This window comes from Sander vitreus, chromosome 11, assembly GCF_031162955.1.
Source record: "Sander vitreus isolate 19-12246 chromosome 11, sanVit1, whole genome shotgun sequence".
NCBI lineage: Eukaryota > Metazoa > Chordata > Actinopteri > Perciformes > Percidae > Sander > Sander vitreus.
In genome coordinates this window covers 19,495,015-19,516,709 of record NC_135865.1, presented here as the reverse complement: position 1 = coordinate 19,516,709, position 21,695 = coordinate 19,495,015, and the positions used below count along the sequence as shown (strand labels likewise).

Sequence of the window (21,695 nt, the reverse complement as noted above, 5' to 3'; positions counted from 1 at the left end):
AACCTTGTGATAATCGAACAGGGTTGTTGTAGATTTCCCTTCCTTCAGTAGGTCTGTATCTTAAAAACAGCTGACCCTGCTGTAGCCTACCTAAATACATGTACAAGGAGCCTCTCTCTCTCTCTCTCTCTCTCTCTCTCTCTCTCTCTCTCTCTCTCTCTTTTACACAAACACACACACACACACACACACACACACACACACACATTCCGTGGCCCCCGTCATGTCTCGTGACGTAAGAGTCGCCTTTAAAAGATGCTGGGTAGCGGAGAAGAGCGCCCTTCACGCAACACCTTTCATTTTGCGGGAGTCTATATGCGCGGATTAGGCTACTATTCATCTAAAAGTAGTGACTTAGAGATGACAGACTTCCCCAAACATAGCCTACAACCAGTCAGGAAAAGATTGAGTGTTGTGTTGAGTGTTGTGATAAACGGTGATGAATAATGACAGCTTTGGCCAAATATTAAAGAGGATTGTGCGCTTCCTACTGAAATGAGGCCTACGGAGAAGGGGACGCGCGATGCGTTAACGTAACAGGTGGCACTTCATGGTTACAATGGGGTTTTTTTTTTTTAGCATTTGTGTCAGTGTCAGTTTTATAGGAACGAGTTAGCAGCTAACTACATGCTGCAGTGGAGGAATGCGCTTTTTTGAAAACACGAAGCGCTCAGGTCGTCCCAAAGGAGAAACAGCATCGAGAAAGACTTGAAAAGGAAGCTGCCATTCATGAACTTTCCACGTGAGCAAAGTGACTTTTTAACTACCAAAACGGCTCGAGTGAAGACAAGTGTCGATTAATGGACAGCAGGATGTTTTCTGGTCAGAGTGGTTTGAATTACAGCTTCAACATGAGCGATGACCGGGAGCTGGTGGACGCGCCGGCGGGCACTGGGAGGCTCTCCCCGACGGGCTTCGTAGTGCTGTCCGTGGTGCTGGGCTTCATCATGACTTTTGGCTTCCTAAACAACTTAATTGTGCTGCTTTTGTTTTGCAAATTCAAGAAGCTTCGAACAACGGTGAACATGCTGTTGCTGAACATCAGTGTCAGTGACATGCTGGTGTGTTTGTTCGGCACCACTCTCAGTTTCGCCTCCAGTATTCGGGGGAAGTGGCTGCTGGGACGCAGCGGCTGCTGCTGGTACGGCTTCATCAACTCCTGCTTTGGTAAGGTCCTTATATTTCCTGATACTTTGCAGATGCCTGAGCAAAAACACGGTTTCAACCGGTAGCCTATGTTTGAGAAACTAATTGTGGTATACCATTTCTACCATATAGCCTATTAAAAACAATTTTTTTTCTTATAAATAATTTAGACCTACATCAACCGTCATCATCCGTTTAGTTATTTTAAATAATAATGAAATTAAAAAATAAGACAATGTGAAAGGCTATAGCCTAGCATATTACATTTCTTTTGCAAACTCAAACGCGGAAGTGATGAAATGTCTGCTGCTTTTTTTTGCTACATTACCCACAATGGATACAACCTGAGATATTTAAGGGTAAGCGACCTCAGTATAAATAAATAGTATGGCAAATCTCCATCGCCCCAATATCGCCAATCCTATTGTTACTTTATATTCCCTGTTGCAGTATAACCTACATCAGTAACTGGATTGGATGCGTTAATGTTTTCAGTATGGCAGGTCATCTGCACCATGACTTTACTAAGGCAATTAACACAAATTGCCCATGCAATGCTACTGGAGTGGGTTGAATAAGGGGCCCAATTTGGAAAATGTTGTCCCCCTGTCCATAATTCCTGACATTATTCCCGGACATTATCCATATTTTACAGTGGGACATTTTAGAGTTAAAAAATATAAGTCAGTACATGCTGGTGGACAAAGTAAAAGTGACACTGTTTCTTTATTACCCCTAGCTCTACTTTGTATTTGACCTTTTCTAGCCGAATGCAAAAAGGAATAAGTATATTATTCATGTACCATGTTGTTTATGATTCATAGAGGCATCTTTCCAAATGAAACAGCATGAGATTGTTTGCTTTACTGCAATAGCTGAGCATTCTGGGCAAAAGTCCTATACCTTGTGAGTTAACCCCTCGTTAATGTGCATCAAGTGTCAAACATCCCCATTTTTATATTTTACTTAACACCTGACAGAATTTTACTGTTTTTGAACTAGCCTCTTTTTTTTTCATTGATCCTCGTGGATGTGTTTCTTATCTTTTATATATATTTTGATCTATTGATCTATATTCCAATATGGGTTTAAAATGAGATATAGATTTCCTAGAGTTTTAAGCCAGGGGACCTCATGTAATTTAGACATTATAGTAACTAGTACAATGCCCATTGAAAATGTGCCTGTTTGGAATGGGCCGATTGCTTGGCCTGTGGTATTGCTGCTTGTAGAATTAATCAAAACCAAATTGTACCCCAAAATTACTTACTATTATTTTGGCGACGGGAATGTTATTAGTTAGCAGTAGACTTAATTAATCCGGGGTGAGTCTGATGAAAAGTGCTGTGTCTGCCCGGTTCAGCTCTGAGATTTTCTCGCATTGCACAGTGCTGTGAAGGAATAATCTCCGAGATTACTTCTGCCTCTGGTTAGAAGTGGTGAATGTAGGCTACAGCTCACAACAACTTAATACTATATAGTGTCTGGCTTTTGTGTGATATTTAGTGTTGGCAAATGGCTACGGAAAATAGACACGGAAAAGCGTAGCGCCAACCTTATTCCACACAACAGTCGCAATGTTCCTTTCCAGGAAAGTGAATAAAAGTAAGTTTGGAATATCCAGCAATCATATAGCTAACGTTGGAAGCAGGAAAAGAGTCAAAGGCGGTGTTGTAAGGCGTTCTGCATGTGGCGTCTGTGTGTGGCGTGCAGGTTACCTTCCCACCAAACACGCCCCCCAAACACGGACAATGATGTGACTCAAAAACAGTGTCTGGTAGCCTGCCTATAGGTGGCATCACGCTCTGTCTGCCACTTGTTGTCTGTATTTATGCTTTGCATGTGTGGGATTCTGAAACGTTCTTAAATTTGGGAATTGTTGTTTGTTTATTCAAAGTCAAAGATAGTCGTAAAGTAGTGCTACTTTGCACATTTTTGTGGGTCTGAGGTGTATTTCACATTTTAGCTGCCAAAGCTCCGCTGCTTTCTTCAACCCTCTCTGTCTCTCTGGTCCTGCACTGTGCTCAGTCAGTGTGCAGTGTGAGAGGGGGAGTGGCCAGCGGCTAGAGCGGCAAAAGCCAATGTGTGCTTCTTTTACCGATATATAATTAATGATATCTTTTGCATTTCTAATCCAAACAACTTCACTTACTCGTGCCCGTAGCAAGACACCTGCCAAGTTTGAAATCCATCGGACTAACGGTTCGAGAGATATGGCAATAAAAGACATACAGACACAAAGACAATTTAATTGTAATTTATAGATAGATGCTAACAGATAATATGCACCATTGTCATACTAGTTTATTCTTCCTTTTGTTCCCTTTTTATTATAATTTCCCCTGTCTATATTTCTATCCTCACAAATAGTTTTTCCACCCTCTCACATCCTTTGACAGAGTATCTTGTATTTTGCAATGTTCTGTTAAGTTTACTTCTGTTTATTCACCTGTTCACTTGCTGTGCTTTGTTATGCCTCACTGATAAAAAAAAAAAAGAGATGGAATTTTGATTGAGATGAATTTCCATTGTTTTGGCAAAAAACTGTGTTTTTCAAATCAGCAGATGTTTATTTTGACTTTGTCTCCCTCCTCTGCGCTCCTCTGGGCTCAGTGTTTGCATATATGCAGGACTTGACTCAGCATGGTGCTGAATGCTGGAGATAGCGCAAATCTCATTGAGTGCTGCTGTCCACTGATTAAGTCAGTTGCCAGACACCATTAGACACATACATAACTTATTTCATGACTCCTGCAGGTATCATTTTTGCAGGATGTTGTTCTGCAATTCTAATGAGAATATGCTGCCGCATATTAACAAGACAGTTTTACAAATACACTCAGGTATACTTCTTTAGTTCTTCTTCTGCTGTAACATGAATTTCCACCCGGCCATAAATATAGTTTCTAGAATAACCTTACCGAATTCCGGAGATATAAAAGCTTTGGCCTTAGAAAACTGCTTAATGAGAATATAAAGAACATCCATCTCTTAAGTCCTATTTTACTAATTTTGATGCCACTTTTATATCATAATATCTTCTTTTGCTTATTTTTCTACCATTGTGAACAAACATAAGGATGCATAAAGATAATTTCCGTATTGTGTGCATCTGCATGTAAATAACAGAATGTGTGCTTTGTTGTGCGCATCTGTGTATCATGTTAACACTCATGCAGTGATAATTCACTATAGTTTTTGATTCTCATCCTTGAAATAAAATTAATGATGAAAAAGTAAATGATTTCTTATTACAATCATAACATTTTATCAATGAAAATTACATAAAAAAATAAATAATGCCTCTGTATGTGTCTTAGTTGTATTAGTTGTTTTTCTTGTCCATGTTTTCTTTTTGTTTTGACATGTGATGGCGTAGGGTCAAAATGTGTAATGCCTAAAGTGAGTAATGCCCAAATTTAAACACACAAGCAATCTCACATCCTGATTCACAATAAGTTCTCTAATACCTGAAGGAAGTGTATACAATATGTTATTGCAATGTGTTTACATGTTCATCAGCATCCAGCACACTCACATCTTCCAGAACATCTTGTTCTCCCCCTAGCAACGGCATTACACATTATGCACATCTGTTTCACATGTCCATTGATGCATGGCCAAACTTTAGGGACTGTTCATTATTTAATTAAGGGGCCACTGGAGGAGTTTTGTGGCCTCTAACCTAAGAAGACTTGACCCTCCCCTTTTCAGTAATAATTTTCCTATGACCCCCCCAAAATGATTTGAAAAAGAGGCATGACCCGCTTAAATTCAACTAAAATGTAACGGTGAACAATCAGTGTTCGACCTACAGTCTGTTGAGATGCCTCTTCAAACTCACCATAAAACGTTAAGACAGATAAAAAAATATCCGTATTTTGCCGTATTTTAATCCAATGACACAGAAAAAAAGTAATCCACAGCGATCAGTAGATCCACAAACAGAGTCACGGTGTATCCAGCAAGGCCGATACGAGCGTCACGTTCACCAGCCAGCTCCAAACAGGTGAACGAGACCTCTCCACTTCGCCGTTTAAACAAAGTGGAATAAACGTATACAAGTCCAAATCTACACAAAACCTGCAATCAATTAGTAAGCTGACATCACATTTATATACACAGCATTTAGGAAAAATTTTGCAAGGTTGGCACGGCAAGATGTCCAGACAGTAACTTTCGTTTTTTGCGTCCTGCTGCTCCCATCGTCAGCCAGGTAATATTTTTTTTACTAAAGCAGTATATGAAATCAGATGTATTACCTACCACCATTTAGTTGTTTTGTGTTATTTAAGATATTTATAAAATATCTGGTCATGCCAGACGTAATTATTCCACTCATTTTTTAAACAATGCAATTACCCGTTTGAGCTACCAGGGGGTCAGTGCTCCTCCTGCCCCCCAGCAAACTCCGCGTATGCGGTCAGACCCATCTGCTAGGGGGCCGAGACTGAGAGCTACATGGATAAATATGCACCAAACAAGCCCCTTTGAAATTTTGCTCTTTTCATGACTAAAAAATGTTGGATGACCCTCCCCTCAACAAAAAATAAAAAGACATGACCCTCCCCTATTTTCCTCCGGTGGTCCATTCCATAAATACCGAACGGTCCCTTAACATTAATGTCTAACTTGAATTATTCATTTCATCTATAGATCTCCCTGCCACCATTCCCACCCTGTTGTCTTTTCTTCAGATGAGATATCAGAGGAGCTGCTTCTATATGTCACTGCCAGAGCACGAACTCACACATCAGATGTAATATCATGATTGATCACCACTTGGTCTTGGACTGCCCAAGGCTAGCTTCAAGCAAGGATCAATTAAAAAAAAATATATATATTACTCCAGCCCCCCTCCCCCTGGTCTTATAAAGGTCTGTTTTATCTCTGGTTTTCTGAAGGAAAACAGAATGCCATAAACCAGCATGATGCAGATGACTCACCCGTCTTTATTTTGTTGTTGTTTAATACAGCTTTACAGATGTTTTCTAAGTGTTACCTTTGACACACAACACTTTAAGAGAAAATATATTCGCCACCAAAAAAGATCTAGTGAAATACAAAAACTGTGTCATTCATAGTCCCCAGAACATTAATCCCATGGTTACTAGTGGTCCCATTTTTTCCTCTATGGGTGAAATCTGTGGTTTTGAGGGAAATGTCTTGACAAGTATTGGATTGATCACCATTAAATTTGGTACACACATTCCTGCCTCCCTCAGTATAAATTTCAATAACTTTGGTGATCCCGCTGTAGACGCTTAGTTTTGTTAAAAGTATAGTAGCATAGCTCACAAAAGTCTGTTCAGAGACAGCAAACTGTTCTCCCTAATCAAATCACAGCATTAATAGTCATTCACTACTCTCTTGAGATTAGTTTGCCAACTGCAAAAAGACGTCATAACATTTTCCCTTTATTAGCAATGTGACTGCTTATGAAGTGTTACAGAGAGTGCCACAGCCCTTTTTACGGAAAATGACTTGAGATCCTTTAAAAGTGTTGGTTTATACATGAGCTATGATCATTATTCTTGTAAACTGTGCATTATGATGAACATACGTACATTAAGTTCAAGTTCAAGTTACTTTATTTGTACCCAGAGGTAGATTTTGTTTGCAGTAGAGTCCTTATACACACATATGGGAACAAACAAAGAGGCACATATCACACATCATTCAACAATTAAGGGAGTGGGACTGTTGTGCACTTTTAAGCAGCTAAAACCTGCAATTATATCAGTAAAGTTGAGGTCAGAAGAACAAATAGTTGGTTGTCTCTGTTGGGTTCGCTTGGCCAGAGTGAGAGTTACAGATCCTCCAGCCTGTTTGGGTTTTTCATGGGAAGGTGTTGTGGTGGGTTGGCCAGAGAAGAACACCTGACCACAAATATGTCATTCATGTTGCTGTAAATAACCAAGTGTAATCTTTTCCAGCTAATGTATGGAGAGCTATCTATGGTACATGAGAGTAGAATCAAAAGTTGATGAGTGGAGGTATACACATTGTTATTTTAGTGCTTCAGAGAGACAGATGGTTTCACAATGAATAAACTGACTGCAGCAACATGTTTAAAATAGCAATGAAGACGTAGTGTATTTACCAAAAACATTGTGGGGTTCAAGTGCTACAATACTTAAGATTAAAAGCCATAACTGCCTTGAACTGTGCAATGTGTCAAAAGATCTATCTTGTGTCAAAAGATTGTCTTTTCCAATTAAATGGTTAAGGGATGAAAACCTTAACAATCCTTTTATTTTACAAAGGTTAATATACAGCATGGCTAATTACCATCCACATAAAATCAATATGAATTTCAGTCAGAACTAATTTAATCATGATTATCAACATTGTGTAACAGTATTGGCATACTAGCTCATTAACAGTTGGTGACAGATGTGTTGAGGCAGGCTTTGGCACTGCAATCTTAAAAGGTATCAAGATAATTTAAAGGTCATGGTGCTACAGATGTAAAAACCTATAGTAATTATTTTTAATGGTACCAGGCGTTTCATCAGTCTGGGAATGTCAGTCCTATGAGGGAAACGTGTAATCATTGTGTTTTGCCCTTATACGAAAGCATTGCATCTGATCTGCCACTCCTCTGCTTAAAATATAAGTTTGGCTTTATTCTTTCATTTTCATATTGACAACAAATACCTTGAAAAGACCGAAAGCAACAATGCATTATCTGTCTCGTAATACTTTCCGGCTCCCCCACCCTGTTTGTAGCCCCTTTGTGTCAACTGAAGACACAAGTCTTTATTTCATGAAAAGATTAAGTAATTTCCTGAAACAGCACCGTAATTTTAGTCGTGGTTAGGAAACAAAAACACCCAATCTGAGTAATAAACTAGGCTTGACCACCTCAGACAAGCAAAATAGGTTCAAATGTGATACAAAAACATACAACAATACCACAAAGCCTATTTTGCACACCTGTTTGCCATTGCTAATCACCACACAAATACTGTGTGTGTATTGTTTTGCTCATAAACCAAGACTGAAAAACAAACACTCCAATTCTTACATATTGAATGTGATCGTCACTTCACGTACATAGTGTCCAAGTAATGTGATTTCACAAAGTGCTGCCTTGTTCCTCATACAGCCTTTTTCACTCAGACACTCAGGCTGATCACACAGGTGACGTCAGTTAAAGTGTGTGACGGTTCAGTGATGGTAGAAATGGTAAGGATTCCCAGGTTAACGACTTGTGTTGGATTTATCAACACAGTTGTAAGATTACAGAGGGGGCTGCAATACTCATTGTTAAGAATCAAATAAAAAAAATTCACTACAGATACATAAACCGTCTTGTTAGTGAGCTGAACGTAGAGTACGAAAGCATCAGGAACTACAAAATGAGATGGGCCTTGTTCTGAACAGATCTCATTACTGTCCTTTTGGATTGTATGTTCTGTATGGTCAAGTTTACACTGCAAGGGGAGTATGAGTCAGCTGACATGCCGTCTCTCCAACACCCTTTGATCTCACTCATCTGATTATTTAGCTCACTTTTCTCACATTTAGATCAGTTTTCTCACATTTGAGACATAAATAAGTGTAAAACAACATGTTATATGCAATTGTCAACAATGTGTTTATAAAAGAAATAAAAAGTGAAATGTTAAATCTGAATATTATATCTGTCTAAATGTTAAATGTTAAATATAAATATTAAATCTAAATATAAATGTTAAATATAAACCTAAATGTTAGATTTAAAGGATAAATGTTAAAGTGCTCATATAATGCTTTTTGGCTTTTTCCCTTTCCTTTATTGTGTTATATATCTTTTTGTGCATGTTATAGGTTTACAAAGTGAAAAAGCCCAAAGTCCACCCCAAAGTGACTTACCATCTCCAACAGAAAACACTGTTCACAAACTGCTCCAAACAGCTCTATTGTAGTCCAGCCTTTACTTCCGTGACGAAAGTGTGTCACTTTTAGGGCTGCAACAACGAATCGATAAAATTCGATTATTAAAAAAGTTGTCAACGAATTTCATTTTCGATTCGTTGTGTCGTGCAACTATTACACCACTCAGTTGCAGAGATAAAAAAAAATGTAGTTGATCGCGGAGCAGCGCAGTGCGAAAGAAAAGAAAAAAGAGCAGAGCGGGGGTAGAGGAAATACGGAGAGAGACCGGAGAGAGACCGGAGAGACCCGTAACGTTGTTCTGAAACACACGGCGGAGGCAGTGAAATCAGTACGACCTAAGTCATCCAAGGTGTGGGAGCATTTCACACTAAATAAATCGAAAACGTGTTAATTGCAAGATAAGCAAAAGCGACATGGCATGGCACAGGCGCACCACGGTGATGATTCAACACCTAACACGTAAACATGTTGGAGTCCTTGATGAGGAGGAAGGGAGTTCAACAGCAGGGCAAAGTGTACAGAATCCTACTTTTGTTCCGTTTTGAAGTGTTGGAACGTAACGTCCCTCCAGTAGCTTATCTGGTGCTGGTGTGGTATTTACTCGTTATCCAGCTTGACAAGCATGACAAGCTAGCGTTAGCTCATTAATAACAGTAGTAAAGCAGGCAAGACTAAAGACACGTTTTTATTTACTTGCCTTTTGTGGCCCATTCATTTTTCAATCTGTTATCATGTATATATTCTGTGCTTTGTTCCCGTAGCTACGGTGGCCCTGAAGTGCAAATCACAACAGCAAATATGAAAACACTTCAACAAATCATAAAACACAACAGCAAATAGGAAAACACGACAGCAAATATGAAAACACTTCAACAAATCATAAAACACAACAGCAAATCGGAAAACACGACAGCAAATCGGAAAACACGACAGCAAATAGGAAAACACGACAGCAAATAGGAAAACACTTCAACAAATCATAAAACACAACGGCAAATAGGAAAACACGACAGCAAATAGGAAAACACGACAGCAAATATGAAAACACGACAGCAAATAGGAAAACACGACAGCAAATAGGAAAACACTTCAACAAATCATAAAACACAACGGCAAATAGGAAAACACGACAGCAAATATGAAAACACGACAGCAAATATGAAAACACGACAGCAAATAGGAAAACACGACAGCAAATAGGAAAACACGACAGCAAATATGAAAACACGACAGCAAATAGGAAAACAAAATGGCATTAACTTCTACCGGAAAAGGTAGGGCCTATCTAGCAGAGGACGGAGCCTCCTGATTGTTAAAAGTAGGCGCTTTTCCGTGTTTTTCACCTTTCCTTCCTGTTAAAAGACAGACAGTCCGTCTCTCCAATCAGGAGGGTCCGTCCTCTGCTAGATAGGCCCTACCTTTTCCGGTAGAAGTTAATGCTGTCGTGTTTTCATATTTGCTGTCGTGTTTTCCTATTTTCTGTCGTGTTTTCCTATTTGCCATTGTGTTTTCCTATTTGCTGTCGTGTTTTCCGATTTGCTGTCGTGTTTTCCGATTTGCCGTCGTGTTTTCTCATATTTGCTGTCGTGTTTTCCGATTTGCTGTCGTGTTTTCCGATTTGCCGTTGTGTTTTATGATTTGTTGAAGTGTTTTCATATTTGCTGTCGTGTTTTCCTGTTTGCTGTCGTGTTTTCATGTTTGCTGTCGTGTTTTCATATTTGCTGTCGTGTTTTCCTATTTGCCGTCGTGTTTTATGATTTGTTGAAGTGTTTTCATATTTGCTGTTGTGTTTTCCTATTTGCCGTTGTGTTTTATGATTTGCTGTTGCGTTTTTCTATTTGCTGTTGTGATTTGCACTTCAGGGCCACTGTACATATCAGTTATTGTTGACAAATATATTTGTGTGTGTTGTACTTTTTAATTTCATTTTAAAGTTCTTTTATAGCACTTGGTCATCTTAAGCTGTGTTTAAATGTGGTGTACAAATGAACTTAACTTGCACTTACTACAATGATGGTAATAATTTAATGAATAAGCTTTGTGTGTGTGTGTGTGTGTGTGTGTGTGTGTGTGTGTGTGTGTGTGTGTGTGTGTGTGTCTGTATCTGCTCTTTGGGTTACTTACCTTTACACAACTATTAACTAAACCAACAAGTATGTATGCAAGTATGTATTGAGTTGATGTAAATTAATGCTTTTGTTTTTTTTATCCGATTCATTGATTCATCGAAAAAATAATCAACAGATTAATCGATTATTAAAATAATCGTTAGTTGCAGCCATAGTCACTTTGTAACACACGTTATAATGCTCGCCTAGCTGCTAGCGTGGCACGCCCTCATACTCTGCTTCTGACTGGGTAGTAGTCCTTACCTAGCTACTGCGCATGTGCGTCTCCCAACAAAGATGGAACAGAAGTGAGATGTCTCACTCTGTAGCTAAAACAGAGAGCTCAACATACTCCTGAAAAGAGGAGCTGCAGCAATGTGCAGTACAACAAAAATATGGTGTTTTTTGGAAAATTAAACCATATAAACCTATTCTGATATAACCACTAAATACAATTATGAACCTCAAAATGAGCATAATATGAGCACTTTAAATCTATATGTTAAATCTGATTCTAAATATTAAATCTAAATGTTAAATCTAAATTTAAAATCTCAATCTAAATGTTAAATATGCAAACAGCCTATTCTATTCTATGTTTCACCTGCTGATCCCATGGCTGATCCGCAGTCAGCGGTGTTGGAGGGGACAATGCAAGGGGCGTGGTCTATTTGCACATTTAGCTTTACATTTAACATTAAGATTTAACATTTAGGTTTAGATTTAATATTTAGGTTTAGATTTAATATTTAGATTTAGATTTAACATTTAGATTTAATATTTAGGTTTAGATTTAGATTTAACATTTAGTTTTAATATTTAGATTTAATATTAAGATTTAACAATTAACATTTATCTTTTTTATTTTACTTTTATAAACAACACAAATAGCTAAATATTAGGAAAGTGAGCTGAATAATCAAAATATATCAGCTATAAAATTATATCTGAATTTTTACATTTGGCACCCCACACACAATTGGCCCCCATTTGTAAATTAGATTGCACGGTTCAAAATCTGTTTATGTTATCATCTTAACAATAACAAATTAGAGTGCAAAATTTCAAGCACAACAACCCTGCCACACTGAATAAAACACAGATTGTGTCAGAATAAAATACTGACAGTAATACTAATGGTAAATTGAATTAAATTCAATATTTATAGCCGTGGTTACACATAAGACTTACACCAAACACTGGAAAAATATACACTGCTCAAGGTCTTTATGAGTCAACATTCAATAGTATGTTATATCAGCAGATTTTCAGCATTATCTCCCCTGTCTGAAGGTTAGACTACAAGAGATATAGTTATTTTGCATTTCAAGTGGCGCATGTGATAACATATTTATATTATATATTTCTATGATGAACAAAGGTAAGGGTTTCACTCACTCTCTATGTAATACAAACAGCCTCAGGCAGAGCACCACCAGCAAAGCCTGCTTAAAGGGGGCTCTTATTTCAGTATGCAGCTTAACACATCGCAGCTCAGCACATCTCTGCTATGGCACCATGACAGACTGGCGGTTTTACGGGTTCAGTATGTGCTACATACATGCCAATTAACACGTATTAAAGAATGCAACATCGTCAGTGTGTCAGGATTACATTGGAAGTAGATGGTGCTAGAACATGAATAATTATTGCTAATTAGCTGCAAATGACTGGACATCATGGGAGACATTAAGAGCGTGAGTGAGTGAAATGCTGACATTAAATGATCTGACTTCGCGTTATCAGTGTAGTTTTGCCCTCAAACCAGCAGAGTTGTGAAAGCACTGAATATGAGTGTAGAGCAGAGGCAGGTCTTGCATAAACTATCAGTACAGCTTACCCCCAGGCTACTCTGTCTCATTGGAGCTTCCTGAGAATAAGAACTGATGCTGCTAACCAGAAAGAGGACCATGGACCTAGTAAAACTTGACCTAGTACATATATGCATGCCCACAGTCAGTGGTGAGTTTAAGGAACATTTTGTGGTTGTCTTCGTTTGATTTCATGTCATTGTCCTTGGTGATTGACACCACTAGATGATGATGATACGAAACAATGATTTTTGGTTGCTTGTTTTGCCACACTGCTTTCAAACCTGTTGGTTGTTAGTTTAGTGATAATTGCATCGTCTAAATCCTAGACTGACTGGCAGTTCTGGCATTCGCCCATAGGTGTTGGGGCCTCCTCACTGCCCAGCCCAGAGTCCCCCCTCCCTCCTTATAATCCTGAAAAGAGATGTTAAGGCCCTGATACACCGGCTCATTAGCTAACGTTATCTTGCTAATTTCACCCATCCAACATGCCTTCAACATACACTGGTTTCCGAAGATTAGCCAAACTAAATTGTCTATCTGGCGATAGCAATGTGCTTTCCTATGATGTGACAAGAGCATGTGAATTAAACATTAGGTTACATTTTACTAATTTAAAGCCTTTAAATGGCTGTTTAAACAAAACCCCCGCAAAGACTCTGTCTCTCCCTCCCCCTTGAAGCACTGCACTGATCAGATGTCTCCAGTGTTCACACACACACACACACACACACACACACACACACGCTCACAGACATCTTTAACACCTCACTGGAGACATGCCACGTACCAGCCTGCTTTAACTCCTCCACCATCATCCCTGTCCCCAAGAAAACAAGGATCACAGGACTGAATGACTATAGACCCGTGGCCCTGACCTCTGTGGTCATGAAATCTTTTGAGCGCCTTATTCTGGCTCACCTCAAATTCCTCACCGATCCACTCCTGTACCCCCTGCAGTTCGCCTAAAGCGCCAACAGGTCTGTAGACAACGAGGTCAACACGGCTCTTTATTATATCCTCCGGCACCTGGACACCTCAGGAACCTACTCCAGGATCCTGTTTGTGGACTTCAGCTCTGCATTCAACACTATTCTCCCGGCTCTGCTGCAGGACAAGCTGACCCAGCTGCATGTGCCTGACTCCACCTGCATGTCCGGAAGCAGCGCAGGAAGCTGGGGAAACACATCTCTTAGTCTCTGACCAGCAGCACCAGTTCTCCTCAAGGCTGCCTCCTTTCCACTCTGCACTTCTCCATGTACACCAACAGCTGCACCTCCAGTCACCAGTTTGTCAAGTTCCTGAAGTTTGCGGACAACACCACTCTCATTGGACTCCTCTCTGGTGGGGATGAGTCCGCCTACGGGTGGGAAATTAACCACATGGTGACCTGGTGCAGTCATAACAACTTGGAGTTAAACCCTCTGAAGACAGTGGAGAGGGTTGTGGACTTTAGGAAGGACACAGTCCCACCCGCCCTCATCACCCTGGGTGTATCCCGTCAATATTGTGGAGTCTTTCTGGGTCCTGGGCTCAATCATCTCCCAGGACCTCAAGTAGGAGCTGAACATCAGCTCCCTCGTCAAAAAAGCTCAGCAGAGGATGTATTTCCTGCAGCAGCTGAAGAGGTTCAACCTGCTAAAGACAATGATGGTGCACTTCTACGCTGCCATCATTAAGTCCATCCTCACCTGCTCCAGCACCATCTGACACTATCGTCCGTTCTGCTAAGAAGGTGATTGGCTGAAATCTGCCATCTCTACAGGAACCGTACGTCTTCAGGACGTTGAGGCGGGCAGGAAAGATTGTGGCCGATCCCTCTCACCCCGGACACAAAACAGTTTGTACCCCTCCCCTTTGGCAGGAGGCTGCAGTCCATCAGGATCAAAACCTCACGCCATAGAAACAGTTTCTTCCCCTCTGCAGTCAGCGTCATTAACAAGGCCCCGGGACCTATGATATTGAACCTTAATCCTACATTCTGTCCTCTACACATTCTATATATCCTGAACTTTTGCACATCCCTCTACATTTTTGTACATCCTGCACCAACCCATACAGCCTCTTTTTTCTTTCTTAATGTAAAATAGTTAATATGTAAAATGTATGTTGTATGTGTTATTTGTTTCTGTATTGTTTAACCAAATTGAATCCCTAGTAAGTGCTACTTACCTGGCAATAAATGTCTTTCTGATAATCATGTTTCCCACAGGATGTGACAATATCTGCGGCAATATCTTAAGTATAGTCTTGATGAAAAACAGTTGCCCACTCTCACTTCTCCACCTCTCTGTCCCTCTCAGGTATTGTATCGCTGATCTCTCTGGTGATCCTCTCCTATGACCGCTACAGCACTCTGACTGAATACAACAAGCGTGGGCCAGGCTATCGCAAGGTTCTGCTGGCTGTCGGCGGCTCTTGGCTGTACTCCTTTTTCTGGACAGTGCCCCCTCTGCTGGGCTGGAGCAGCTATGACATAGAGGGGGCAGGAACCAGCTGCTCTGTGTCCTGGAATGTTCAGACGGCCCAGTCGCACGCTTACATCATCTGCCTCTTTATTTTCTGCCTGGGTCTACCTATCCTGGTGATGATCTACTGCTATAGCAGGCTGTTATGGGCAGTCAAACAGGTAGAGAGACATCAAAGTGTTTGTATGTGTGTGTGTGTGTGTGTGTGTGTGTGTGTGTGTGTGTGTGTGTGTGTGTGTGTGTGTGTGTGCGCGCGTGTGTGAATGTTTATGCTTTTTTCCTGTCTGATGTTGCAACCACTAATTGCTTAAATTGATCCTCCACCAAAATTAAAGAAGAGAAAAGAAAGTAGACTACAACTAGAAATAGCTAAATAAATAGTTTGCTTTTTCACAAAGAGCAGCAGGTGGTTAGATTGAATTCATGTGATTTGCAACCGACTCCAATGTTGGAGGTGAAGGAAGTTTCAAACATCAATGGAAACCTTTCAAACCAAAGACATACACAAAATGCATGCTCGATTGGCATCCCCATGAAAGAGGGTGACTTTCAGTGGCTAGTGGAATGTAGTGGAGGAAGAAGATGCCACTTTTGTTCATTGAAGCAGAATTATAAAACATCTGTAATATATTTCACTCGGGCTTCACCCTTTAACAAAGCTCTGGTCTATGTTTCTACAGGTGCAAAGCACTAAGGAAGTGGCTTTTTGAGATATATTTCTTCTTAGGGACCAAGAAATATCTAGAAAAAAACCTTCCTGTCATCTGCTGGGACCACAGAAATAGATCCTCTCTAGACAGCCACCTGTATTTTGCCAGAGGTAACGTTCACTCCCTTCTGGGATGGCATGTGTGTCTCACACACCACAGTCAACAAATGTGATATACATGTATCCCAAAATAGTAGCTAATACCTCAGGCAAACAGTAGGCTTTGTTCCATTCTTTCAGTTGGACTGCATAGCTGATTGCATAACGTACCAAATAAATGCATCTGTTATTTTGGTTCATATCCTATCATCTACTTGCTTTGCTCTGTGAGTTGACTCTGAAAGCAGTTACGAGCGCTCGGAGAACAAAGTGACATGAAGCAAGGTTCAGTTCAACAATATTTTTTAAGGTTTAATGAGACACACAAGTAAATATACATTTCCTAACAATCACTCCCCATTCACTTCAATGACGTGAGAGTAAATAGATAAGAAAGGGGCAGGGGATTATCACAACATTACACCCCAGAAAGATCAGCTGCACTGACAAAGCCTAAAGCCATGTTCTTGTTTGTAAAGTACTTTGGACCTCAGTTTTTTATAGCGCTAAACAGATTAAGATTATTAGAAGACGATTGTAAAGTATACAAACACAGAAAGACAATAGACAACCTCTGACCCGTAAGGAGGAGGAGGAGGAACTGTTGCAGGACTGTTGGCACTGCTGTCGAGCTCCACAGGAGCATGTCTCATGTCTCAGGGGTGTCTTATCCTCTAACTGCTGGGTGGCTCTTTCTAAAAATAAAGCATATTCTCTGCTTGTAATGACCTTCTGGTATCAATAAGCTGCTTTCACTTTACCTGTACCTCTGTGTGGGTCACATTAGTTGAATTGGTTTCAGTACAGTTGTATTACCTCTGTTCAGTCACTCTTTGAACCACCTGTGCAGTCCTAAATACATTTACACCACGATAATTTAGCAAACTAACCCTTTCTCATTTGGAGTACGTTTTTGGAAGTAATAATTTCACATACCGTTGGCTAGAGTGTATTCCATTATGTGCAATTAGCACTGCAGTTTAAAACCTCCAGTCTATTCAAGGTTTCATGATATAAATCATTAATCTTAAATTGCACAATCATTCTCAATAGGCAAAAGAATCAGCAAAGGAAACTGGATGTGCAGCTTTTGCTAAATGCACCCACTGTTTTCAGCCGACAGTCACATGTTGAGAGTGTTTCGGGGCTTGTTAAATAACCCGTTGACTTAGAAAATTGTTTAATTTTCTGATAATATCAAGAAGCAGCCCTATCTGAGCAGCTGTCCATTGAAACTAAACAGACCTGATCATAAAACAAACCAGAAGGAAAGCAGAAAAAAATATATCACAAATATAGCTGCAAGTGCTGATTCTCTGGTTCAAACCTTTTCTCAGCCAACAGAAGGATGTAAATGGACTGTATTTATATAGCACTTTTCTATTCTTAACGACTACTCAAAGTGCTTTTACATAGTACAGGGACCATTCCCACACATTCATACACTTCGACATGGGACTGCAGGGCCCGAGATTGAACTACCAACCTTCCGATTGTTAGGCGACCGCTCTACCACCTGAGCCACAGCCGCCCCTAGAAAGCAGCTAAATCGCCAAAAGTCAAAGCTGCAAGCGTCACTGAACGGGTTTCGGTCTTTACAAAGCTGAGAAAGTCACTTCAGCCGGTTTAATTCTGTATTGAAGAAGGGATGAGATCAACCACACACATCTTTCAGCAATACAATTGATGCATATAATAAGTACCGCCATTTTGCTCCCTTTTTTCAGATTTAAACGGAAATTGGCACAGGGTTTTGCGGTACAACTTGTGTGTTTGGCACCCCCTATGGGTTAAACATTCAAAATATTTGCGTAGGCCTATTCCTCAAGATGTACTAAAGATATGATACAATTTTATTGATGATTGGACAAACTGTTATGCCCAATTTCCTGCTAAACCCTGCCCTTTGCAAAGTTATTTGATTGATGGCGGCCATGTTTTTTGACGAATCTTGCTCATTTAAAGTAGAAATGTGTATATCAGTCCCGCAAGGCTGATATACAGCCTTGCTTCTCTTTGTAAATAGTTTATTTTGTTTTTCACAACAGTACAAGTCAAAACAAATGCAAATTAGTCAAACAAGCCATTAGGCTGTATTTCTAAACACTTAACTGTAGGTTTTTTATATAGTATTTTTCTGTGACAAGGCAAATCAAAGTGCTTAGCATAAAACACTATTTTTTCATTATTGGTATTTTTATTGTATAAATTCTCACGTACAATATGCAGCATTCTTTCACAGATGCGGAGCGGTAATTACTACGTCACTTCCGGAGTATTCCGATGATTTCTTTAAACATTATTACGGTGCATAACTTACAGGAACAAAACTAAGCAACGTGTGGTTGCTAGTAATAAGAAAATAATAACATTAAAAGAAATACATATAAACCATGAACATTAAAAGAAATACATATAAACCATGATCTCATGAAGAAATGTTGATTAAAACAGCGGTTACAGGGCTAAAAATACCAATAATAGCAAAGCTGTATACAGCTTCTCTGCTGCAGCCGGACTGGCAGAAAAAATCATGCTGTGATCACGATTAAATTACGTGAACATTTCACAAACTGCCGTGAGACTGGGTTGTTCTAGCTCATCCAGTTCACGGCAATTTGAGCCGGGGCGGAAGACAACAAATAATAATAAACCGGAGCAAAAACAATACAGTTCTACCACTTTGGGGTTTGAAACTTAAATAATATCTATTTTAATTAAATAAATTCCACACATGCACAAACACCATATTTAATATGATGCATTCGCTATACTAGATGTATACTGTACATTCCTGTGGAATATATTGCAAGTATTGAAGGGATTTATTTCTGCGAGTGAGATCCCTGTCTAGCCTTGGCTGCTTTAAAAGCTGGCCCTCAACTTTTTATAATGTAGGCATTCCTGTTCTTGTAAAAGAGATTTGTGAAAGGATAAGAGTACAATATTTCAAGTCTGTCTTAAAATAATTCTCACATGCCACATGTCCCCTGACAGCATTGTTTTCCTGTCTATACTGGCCACAAAGAAATCCCTTCTTTTGAGAAATATCAGTGTAAGTGATGGTTGGCAAAATCATCAGCCCATTTCTGCGCACCAATCAAGTAGGTATCTCTCTTAGTGTTTTCAGTACAATGTCTCTTTTTGCTGTTGATGCTTCAACTCTCCAGTTTGTTGCATGCTCGTGGTTGTCCAAAAACACCCATGTCAATGAATTTATGGCAAATGGTTGTACAGAAAAGGCTTCGCTCTTTGAGGAAGCTTTTGAAGAATCTGACTCTGACTGAGAATGACTCTGCTGTGAGAAGTAATCCCCATTAGCAAACACATACATATAACATTTGATCTTGGTAGGGTCAATGCAGAAGCTCAGCCCATACAGAGGAGGTTGGGGTGGTGGTCGATTGGGTGGTCTTTGCCAGCTTGTAGCCAGGCAACTGGTCAATGAGCCACTTTGTGAAATCTTAAAATCTTGAATGAAACAGCTGACCGCAATCTGTTAATGCAATTATAACATCAGAACTCTGCCTGACCTGATCATGGAAAAAGGACAAACTCCATGTGTCATTTCAAATTTTACAGGACACATTACAGAAATACCAAGGAGCAGTTAAATCTGCCAAAACTAATTTTTTTTTATCTCACCTGGTTGCTAATAACACCCAGAGCCCTCGGGTTCTTTTAACAGTGTTTAACTCTCTTATTAACCCTTGTGAAACTGACTGTGCTGTGCCATCCACATTGTTGTGTGAAAACTTTCTGTTTCATTGATAAAATTGTTGGTCTGAGCTTTTCATCCACTGTTTTTACCAGTGACTCCTCTGTTCCCCCTTTATGTCCAGCAGTTTGAGCCAGTTTCACTCCACCTTCTCTCTGACATAGTCAAGCAGCTTCGTCCTGCAAACTGCCTGCTGGACAGTATTCCTGCACGCTTACTCAAAGATGTGTTTAACACTGTTGGGTCCAGTATTTTATCCCTGGTTAATACATCTCTCAGCTCAGGGTGTGTTTCAGCTGCTTTTAAACATGCTGTTGTGCAACCACTTTTAAAAAAAGAAGAATCTGGATCCTTCAGTTTTTTCTAATTTTAGACATATTTCTAAGCTTCCCTTTCTTTCAAAAGTCTTGGAGAGGGTTGTTTTTAATCAACTTCAATAATTTTTAGATGACTTCAGTATTTATGAAAGTTCCAGTCTGGTTTTAAGCCCCGCCACAGTACTGAAACTGCCCTTCTAAGAGTCTATAATGACCTTCTCTTAGCGCTTGACTCAGGAAAATCTGCTGTTTTAGTGCTTTTAGATTTGACTGCTGCCTTTGACACTGTCAATTTCTCTATCCTTTTATCCCAACTCAAACAAAGTGTTGGCATTATGGGCATAGCCCTCCAATGGTTTGAATCTTACTTGACAGATAGGAGTTTTGCTGTCCACCTTGGTAATTGCTCTTCATCTGCTGCCCCTCTTTCTTGTGGGGTCCCCCAAGGCTCCATTTTGGGACCCATGCTATTTTCTCATTACACGCTGCCATTGGGGTCCATTTTAAAAAAGCATAAGATTTCATTCCATTGTTTTGCAGACGATATACAAATCTATTTGCCTGTAAAAAAAAACAATGATAAGGACACTATCCAGCCTTTGCTTAACTGCATGAGAGATCTCAAAATATGGTTGGATCAGAATTTTCTCTGTTTCAATATCAATAAGACTGAAATTGTTGTGTTTGGTCGTGCTGAACATTTTAGTGCCTGTGTTGATGCTCTTGGTACTTTAGGTTCCCATATTCGTCCTTTTACCAAGAATCTGGGTGTAATTTTTGACAGTTCTTTTAAATTTGACAAACAGATTAGTTCTGTTGTTAAAACCAGTTTCTTCCAGCTGAGACTTTTGGCTAAGGTTGACCCCTACCTGCTGCGCCCTACCTGACTCTTTTCTCTACTTTGAAAGAGTCATACATGCATTTATTACGTCTCGATTAGACTACTGTTACTCTTTATATGTTGGATTGGATCGGTCATCCCTTCGTCAGTTACAGTTAGTCCAGAACGCAGCAGCTCGACTTTTAACCGGGACCAAAAAATGTGACCACATTACACCTGTTTTGGCCACGCTCCACTGGCTTCCTGTCTGTTTCAGGATTGATTTTAAAATTGTATTGCTTGTTTTTAAGATCTTAAATGGGTTGTCGCCTTCTTATTTATCGGAGCTTTTACATGTCCACACACCTGTCAAAGCACTGAGGTCTTCCAATCAGATGCTCCTCGATATGCCCAGATCCAGGTTAAAAAACAAAGGTGACCGAGCCTTTGCAGTGGCTGCTCCAAACCTCTGGAATAGTTTACCTATTCATATATGAACATCTCGGACTGTTGAAACATTCAAGTTCTTGCTTAAGACCCATTACTATGCATTGGATTTCAATTCAAGTTGAGCTTTGACACCTTGACCCTTTTCAACTATTGATTATTTTGTAT

General features: G+C 39.8%; 1 protein-coding gene across 1 annotated transcript in view; it reads left to right on the top strand.

The window, feature by feature from the left end:
* Positions 1-281: 281 nt before the first annotated feature.
* LOC144525396 (vertebrate ancient opsin-like) overlaps positions 282-21,695 on the top strand; it is a 32,704-nt gene continuing 11,290 nt past the window's right edge. Inside the window, exons 1-2 of the mRNA XM_078262177.1 lie at positions 282-1,167; positions 15,253-15,578. Coding sequence (XP_078118303.1) covers positions 801-1,167; positions 15,253-15,578 — 693 coding nt within the window. The 5' untranslated portion in view covers positions 282-800. The remainder of the gene's footprint in view (positions 1,168-15,252; positions 15,579-21,695) is intronic.